This window comes from Geospiza fortis, unplaced genomic scaffold, assembly GCF_000277835.1.
Source record: "Geospiza fortis unplaced genomic scaffold, GeoFor_1.0 scaffold161, whole genome shotgun sequence".
Taxonomy (NCBI): Eukaryota; Metazoa; Chordata; class Aves; order Passeriformes; family Thraupidae; genus Geospiza; species Geospiza fortis.
Window position 1 is genome coordinate 872,081 of NW_005054375.1, and position 8,890 is coordinate 880,970.

Sequence of the window (8,890 nt, forward strand, 5' to 3'; positions counted from 1 at the left end):
AGAGTGTGTGGAGAAAAACAGTGGGTGGACACTGGATCCATTAGGGGGTTTGAAAAACAAGAGAAAACTGCAGATTGGCAAAGGTGAAACAAAGTAGGAATTTATGGTGTCTTTCTATTTTATGTATTATTAGTAATAGGCATCTTAAGAACAGTGACATTACATTTTGCTGTGCATAAAAAGTCATCTCAGGTAATGTGCTTGTTTCTCTTTTTTTAAAATTATTTTTTATTTTTTTATTTTATTAGGTAAGATGCAACTCCTTTAGACCAGAATCTGCGAGGGAGCAAATATATACTGGAGCTCACAGCCCTCCTCAGTTCAGGTAGTGCAAATATAGTATTTCCTCCGTGTACACACAGAATCAATCACTGCAGAACAGAAGTGCAGAAATATAGCATTTTAAGAGAGGTTTAAGAGCAAGCACAAAATTGGATTGTGCTTTTGGTTTAGATGGAAATGGAACTGCTTTTATTAGCTTATCTCTCACTATTATAAATGCTCTTCTGTAAAATTGAGGAGCTTGCATCTACCTTCAAAAGCATTTGAACCAGAACACACTCTGATCCCTGTGATGTCCTGTAATCATGGCCTGAGTACCTAAAATGCCTCATCTATCACTTTTTTTCCCTAAGCAATTCTAGTTTAGAAAACAGTGAATATAAGGAGGGGCCTTGATTTAATCTGTCTGAGTTCATTAAAAGCTCCTTAGTCTTCACCTTGAAATACATTGATAATGCAAAGCAAAATGTGCCCTGTGAGTTCAGTTCAAGCCCTGACTCTTCCATTGGCATTCCAGTGACATTTTGCTTGAAGGAGCTGTGGTAATCCAGCCATAACAGAGGGAGCCTGTCCTGGCCAAAAGGCTCCTCTGGCCACAGACACTCATGAACTCCCTGCCATGGGAAGGGAGGAAACTTTAGAGACTACATAGGAATTAGGAAGCCTGAGTTTATTTTTCTGCTTCTTCACCAAGAACATGTTGGTTTTGTTGGGATTCATGTTGGTTGCATTTACTTAACTAAGAATTCTGTGTTTGCCCCTGGTCAAGTACTACATTACCTCTTTATTTGGACAAAGGATGTTATATCCACGAAAAAATTCACACAATACAGTGGATTATTTGCCTTCTAGAGAATCTCACCACTTTCTGTTGACTGAAAGAGGGTTATACCAGCTAGTGAGGGTAAAAGTAGTGCAGTATGCAAATCTGTATGCCTTTTAATATTGAAAATATATCATGACAATGAGGACAAGAGCATCAGGCTGACCTTCAGCCTACAGAGATATTATTTTCATAATTCCTATCCATGTTAAGATTTTGGTAAAATAATCATCTGTTGTATTTTAAAATCCTCAGGTTTATTTACCTGTATGTATATTTATATTCTGAATAGTTTCATAGCTACATTCTCATGAGATGGTGATACACATGCAACTCTAGGGATGGAGTATTTATTAGGAAAACTCCTGAAGGCATCAGGCTATGAAAGAAAAGCTCAGAGTTTAGGTTAATTTGAGATCTAGAAAGATACTGAGAACTGGTCTCTTTTTCACAACTGAAGAAAAGCAGTGGTGCTTATCTCCTTGCGAATCATATCAGCTGTGCTAAATAAATATCTATTTCTCCCAGCTTGGTTTCATTTATGTCCCAAGACCATTATAAGCATAACTGCAATACAGCTAGCTCCAACACTGACAGCTCTTTCTGTCCAAAAAGCTCAAAGAGCCCTTTTAAAAGTAATCATAAAAGGTAACAATAAAAATTATAGAAACGAACAACACGTCTTGAGCACAGGTGTATACATCTGAACTACTCACACCAGTTTCTCTTCAAAGTCAAAAAGGAGATGTCATTTTAGAAGTTAATATATATATATAAATAATCTTTCAGCAGGTAATAAATTTAAATTACTTAAACTCTGCAAGTACATCTTTCTATTGATTACCAAGGGCCGCCAGTGTGACCTGCTCAAGGAAAGGTGTCTCTACTATAATTCAATGGGAAGAAATCCAGACACTCCACTCTGATTTCAGTTAATGTGTGACAAAATCAAACCATGGGTAGAAAAGTGGTGTGCATACACACATAATGATTTTTTTACTGGATAAATTCTGGGTTTACTTGGTTTTAATTGGCAGATTTTCAGTATTAGCACGTGTCTGCTATTTTTGAATGCCAATTTCAGATTGAAATCCCTGGCACGGCAGGCAGAACTCCCACCAACATCAGCAACAGCTCTGCATGACCAACTCTTGCTGTTCCAGCCCCTGAATATGTATCTGCAATTTTTTTTTTTACCATAAAGCTGCATATCTTATTTGAAGCCTAACCTAATCTTTGCTACAAAACTGACCTTTAGGTATCTTTGTGCCAGATGACTGCAAATTTTCTTACTCACAGAAAGTCTAATCAGGGTAATAAGAATATTTTCTACCATGCTGAGCTACACTGAGAAGCAAATTGTCTGCAATATAGAAAAATGCCTCCTCACTGCATAACAGAGGCAAGGTATACAATTGCTATCACAGGAGATATTTTTTCTGCTTTTAACTCAGAAAACTCTTTACAACCATTGCAAGTTTCAGGTTAGTAAATCCCAAGATAGTTGAAAGCATAGGAAAAAACAGCAAACACAAATACAATCTAGCAAAGGTAAACATTGAAAGCATACGAAAAAACAGCAAACAACACAAATACAATCTAGCAAAGGTAAAATAATAGTTTCTGACTGCATCAAATAAAGCAGACATGAAAGCAGGAGCCAAGGATGACTGCATGCAAAGACCAAGCTCTTCCCTTATGCCTAAAGGTGCCAGTCTGGAATGCAGCCACATTGTCCAGCTTGTGTCAGGCAGGGATGTGCTGCTCTTTTGATATCACATCACCTGTGGTAGAAGCAAGAGAGCCTGGGAGCTGTTCAGGGCAGAAGGCTCAGAAAATATATTTCCAAACTATCAGAGGAGTCAAGATGCTCACAGGTGCAAGGCTGAGCTGCCCAACAAGAGCTGTAAAGTCCCAGGGACCCAGTGTGTGTGGATGTGGGTGTGTGTGGGTGGGCAGAGCATGCTGTTAGGAGAATCTGGAGCCTCATGAAACCACTGCCAGCACAACCCCAGTGTGTGCTTACATCCTCCTGCCTGCTGCACTGCAGCTGTCTGGCAGGGCTGGAAGAAGAATTCCACCGTGCACAGCTACTGCTGATTTCCCACCTGTGCTGCCAAGGGTTACACTAGAAAATTGTTCTAAAGGACACAGTATCACAAAATGAATTTGTTTTTCCTCGAGTTTCTAGCAAAGCAAGATATTTCTCAAAGCATGAAACAATATTTGCCTCATATTAACTTTAACTGGGAGCCCTTCTCATGAACCTTTTGCTTTTATTTGTGGAAAAAGTTATATGAAAGCCTGAAAATTCAGCCTGAAGTGAAAACACTGAAACACTTGCAGACCTGTAGTGTTTGACAAAAGGCAGCCTGCATGTCAATCACCTTTCTCTTTGCAGAGTGATCGGAGCCATGAGCAACTTTGAGGAGTTCCGCGAGGCGTTCAACTGCGCGGCGAACACGACGATGAACCGTGGGGCGCAGTCCTGCCGGCTCTGGTAGCTGTCCCTGCCAGCCCTTCTCTCAGGAGGCTGCAATTGAACTGCTCAAACCCATTGCCAGAGCTTCAGAATGATGCTCTGAAGTATGGAGAGGTGTTACTTCAGATGCACCTTCCTCACCCATGTTGATGATCTGCATGGATCTGATCATTCCTCACTTACAGCCTAGAAACATTCCAAATAGAAGAGCTTTTCTTTAAGTATAATAATAAAAAGTCACTCCTTTTAACGATAAAACTACTCTGGCTCATCTGCAGTATCGCTGCTGTTGATGGATAACTGCCATTATCAATTCTAATTCCTGATTTATGGTGGAGCAAGACGTAAATGCTAAAATCCAGTTTTAATCTATTGCTCTGCAGGGGTTCTATGCAGAATGCTCCCACAGTAAAATTTATTCTTTCTAGATGAAGAAATTCATGAGACCTGCTATAAAGCCAGCTCTGATCTGCTGCGTGATACTGCATTTTCATAACTTAAGCTGTCACTGCCCAGCATGCCATAAATGATGTTGCATGATGTAAAGACACAAGACTTTATATAAGTTCAGTTTAGTATGTCAGATTAGTGCCTCTGGTTTTGGAACAGTTTCAAGCTGAGAAAGTACCTCATGGTATTCATCTGTAGGACTAAAACATAAAGGATACTTGTCAGATCATGGCCTCTTCTAATTTTAGACCAGCTTATGATAAAAATCAATGTGTGGTGAAAATCAGAGGCTCTCAGAGGGGATTCCCAGCACCACGATACTCATAAATATTGCAGCATTTATTCTGGTTTACAGTGTAGGCAGTTTTTCCCCAGCACCTTTTGCTGAAGATAGCTTCATCCACATTTATTTTTTTAAGCCAGAAATACTATACCAGTTTTAAATGTTGGATTTTATTGTTTCTTGGTTTTACATGGCATTTTGAGTAGTGCCCTCATGTTCTGGATGGGGCAGGATGACTTGTGATTTTAAGGTAAGAGTTTGTGACGGAAAAACAGAGTACCGGCATCATTTGAGTTGCTGGATAAAAAGAGCAATTGAGGAGTAGAGGACTTAAAAATACAGTAAAAATACAGACCAGTTGAGTTTTCAATTTGATTTTTAAGAATATTCATGAAAAGATATTTTATTACAGCAGAAAAACTTTAACACATAACTATTACTGGGGGGGGGTGAGGTGGAGGGTGAGGGAGGATGCGCACACAGCTCTTTTTTCCTATCAGAAAGGTACCTATATGAGTGGTATGTATTTATACCTTGTGCATGATTTCATTTTTACGTGGTGGAATTATCTCAAAAGGAGTTTCTTTAGACTGATTTAATTACTGCAAATCTATATAGAGTAATATACATGTGTATATACATATATACAAAATATAATTTTTATATGCTTTTATTTTATCAGTATAGAAGTGTTAGTAAGGGAAACTTTTTTTACAAAGATTGGTCAAATACTGTTGGATTTTTTTCTTTTTTTTGGTTGGATAAAGACTAGATTGGATGGTCCAGAGGGTGATGGTCAATGGCTCAGAATTCCGAGGGACATCAGTGACAAGTGGTGCCCCTTAGGGGTTCCTACTGGCGCCAGTGCCATTTAATATCTTCATTAATGACAGATAAAGGGATCAAGTGCACCCTCAGCAAGTTTGCAGACAACAGCAAGCTGAGTGGAGTGGTTGCCACACCTGAAGGATGGGATGGCATCCAATGGGACTTGGACAATGAGAAGTGGCTCATGGGAATCTCATGAGGTTTAACACGACCAAGTGCAAGGGGCTGCACCCAGGTCTGGGCAACTCCTTGTGTCAACAAAGTCTGGGGATGAACAGATCAAGAGTGGCCCTGCCTAGAAGGACTTGAGCGTGCTGGTGGGTCAGAGGCTGGACATGACCAGCAACCCAGGCATCTGCAGCCCAAAAAACCAACAGTGTCCTGGGCTGCATCCAAAGCCCTGAGGGCAGCAGGTCAAGGGAGGGGAGAGGAGGCCACCAAGATGATTTGAGGGATGGAGCACCCCTCCTATGAGGAAAGGTTGTGAGAATTGGGATTGGTCAGCCTGGAGAAGGGAAGGCTTCGGCGTGACCTAAATTTCAGCCTTCAGTACATGAAGGGAGGCTCCAAGAAAGATGGAGAGGGACTTTTCACAAGGGCATGTAGTGACAGGACAAGGGGGAATGGCTGTAAACTGAGAGTAGCTCTGGATTAGGAGGAAGTTCTTTACTGTGAGGGTGCTGAAGCACTGGAACAGACTGCTCAAAGAAGTTGTGGGTGCCTCATCCCTGGAAATGTTTGAGGCCATGTTGGATGGGGCTCTGAGCAACCTGGTGGAAGTGCAAGGAGGTGACCTTGCCCATGGCAGGGGGCTGGAATTAGATGATCTTTAAGGTCCTTTACAACCCAAATCATTCTATGAATCTGTGATTGTCCAACAGTCATGGTGGAGGAAGGTTTACTGAAGCTAACTAACTGAAACAAATTGGGTTATTTTCCTGTGTGTCTTTAGAAAGAAGGGGGTCACAATGGAAGCATAATTTATGGAAAAGGACAGGATCTCAAACTACCTTCCAGAGTTAAGGAAATAGACATTCCTGTCCTTAAGGCTATGTTGCCACTTCTAGAAACAAAATATTGTGATTTGGGATCAGAATATTCTTTTATCTTTTTCTTTCCCTGGAGAATTCAAAGTTTTCTTAAGAGGAAAGCATTTTCCCTTCCTTCATTCCAGCTCAGTTCCTGAGTTCCATGGATTACAGTTTATCATTTGAATTGCCACTACTAAATTTTTTTCTGCAGGTATTTTTCCCATAAATAATAGTGGCAGTATTTTCATAGAGCTTTTCCTCAAACAAGCAAACTGAGTATGTACTGACTTTATTTCTGTGCTTATACAAGCACTGACATGACTTGATGTTGGCTGCTTTGGATCAACAGCACAAAGTTCAGGGTTGATGTCCTGGCCCAATTAAAGGTAGTACCAATATGGTTGTTGTCCTCAGAAAAATAAGGACATAAACTCTGGCACTTATCTGGATTTTATAAATTACTGGAATAGGCAAAGATGGTTTCACAACAGTCAACTCTGCATTTTCTAATTTTATCTCTCAAATCAGAGATGTATTTGCAAGAATTCCCCTCTCATGGTTATTTTCCAGTGGGACAGATTCTGTCATTTTGTGATTTATGAAGTTGTTTCTCTGTACTGAATTGGATTTTTTTCTAAAATGTCTGATGTTTCTTGCCTTAAATGTCACTCTTCCTGCTCCTTGTTAGGCTCAGGTCTTTCATGTTTAATACCAGGGATTTCTGCATGGTCTTGTGTGTATTCCCAATGGCACAAGAACCACTGCAAACTCTTTCATCCTTGCTAGGCCATCTCCTGCAGCAGACAAGGGACAGGTCTGGGCTGGGGGACAGTAGGGAACTGGGTGTTTTGGGGGCAATGCACTGGGAGAAAGGGAAGAGAGAGCATGACCTGATTTTGGCAGCTGAGAGGGTACGGATACACTGCTGGGGGAAGCCAGAAGTCCTTGCTGCTGACTGGTACGTTCATCAGTTGTATCCTAATTCAGGAAATTCTTGCTGTTGACTCAGGTTCTCAGTGTTTGGGGTTTAGGTCTTTCCTGTGTCCCCACAAGGACCCTGGCCTGCCTCACCTGCTGCTTTTTACCTCAAATCAAAGAGTTGATCTTACAATTTACAGTTCACTTTGGATAAGCTGCTTAAGTACCATTTGGAAAGCAAAGCAGGAGGTAATTAAACAAGTTCTTAAAACTTTTGTCATCAAAGACAGCCAAGACATTGGTGATGGTTTGTGAGGGCTCTGCCCATTGCCTCTGTTTTATCAGAGCACCTGGCTGTGCTTTGTTTTTGTATTGTGCCTCCTGTGTCTGTGCCAGCAGTGCCTTCCTGCATTGCTCTCAGGTTCACTTGTTACATCTATGCAAAAAATCCTTCACCACATATATCCTTTTCCCAGAGCTTTAAAATTGTTATTTTGCTTAATTGTAAAATAATATATCAGTAATATTGGGAAATGTTTCTTCCTGTTGGCTCAGTAGTCTACTTCTTCAGTGACCAGGAGGGGAAGGGTCACCTATGAATGAAACATTTTTACCTTTGTAAATCTGAGGAGATATTTTTCTACTGTGTAGACATAAAGAAACAACCTCTACTCCTGTCCCATGTCTCCTTCTTCAGGTCATAAAAGTATGGAAACTTTTTCTCTTCTAGTTAATCTAATCTAGATTTTGTTTTGTTTTGGTTTGGTTTTGTTTAAGCCTGAAATGCTAAAACACCAGTTTATACACTGTGAATATTTCTGCTGATCATATTGTGGAAGACTAAGCTCTCTGAAAAGGCACCTGTGCTATTCACCTGTATAAACTGCTTTGGTACATAAATGATGTCCAAGCTGGGTCTGGACACCAAAGGACCAAAAAACTCAGCTGAATTATAAAACTCTGCCTCATGCCCTGTGCAGCTGGACTTCACTATTCTTTAAGTAGGAACATTATCATGTCACTAATTGGTTGAATAATTTATAAAATAATCAGGTAGGTCTGCATATAACTTTTCATTGAGTATTATTCAATTAAAGACATGGAAGTATATCTCATAACAATGTTATATGTTATATGTATATATATATATATATGTATATACACATGGATCTGTCAATGAAATGTTAAAAGCCTGACAACTCAGGAGGCAGAACTATAGTGGTTTAAAATGTCTTTTGTCTTTAAGTCTTTTTAATCTGATTTTTATTTACTGGTCAGTCTATTGTACATTTGAATTTTTCTACTTGCATAGTACATTGGTTGACTGTTTTAAAGACAATTGTGTTAGCAAATAAAGCTAAAGTGATGAAGAATTTTCCTATGCTTGCAGTATGGTAAAACCTGCTTAGCTTGGCACTGTCCAACTCTACAATATTACTTCTATAATATATAGTCTTAATGAGATGTAATAAAGAGCATAATGATGTGGCCTCAGGCTCTCAAGACTACTTTTACTGCTTGACAGGCTAAGAAGGACCTCCTCTCTCTGCCAGAGAATTGTGTAGGCATCATCAGCCAGAGTTTAGGGTCCACTTGCCCTCATTACCCTGCTGGAGGTAATCAAAATGAACATCTGATGAGCTATTGTGGATGAGGGCTGGATGCTGTAAAAGCTGCAGAAGGGCAGAGCTGTCTCAACCAAAAGCCACTGGAGTACAAGAAAGAGTGAGAAAGGATCTGCCTGCCTATCCGCCTCCCTCTTCTCCTCTTCCCCAAATCCCTGCCTCTCCCAG

At 40.2% G+C, this 8,890-nt stretch overlaps 1 protein-coding gene across 1 annotated transcript in view; it reads left to right on the forward strand.

Annotated features, from left to right (window-relative positions):
• Positions 1-8,588, forward strand: part of PHEX (phosphate regulating endopeptidase homolog X-linked) — a 101,812-nt gene extending 93,224 nt beyond the window's left edge. The window contains exons 21-22 of the mRNA XM_005424887.2: positions 249-325; positions 3,507-8,588. Coding sequence (XP_005424944.1) covers positions 249-325; positions 3,507-3,609 — 180 coding nt within the window. The 3' untranslated portion in view covers positions 3,610-8,588. The remainder of the gene's footprint in view (positions 1-248; positions 326-3,506) is intronic.
• Positions 8,589-8,890: the final 302 nt, after the last annotated feature.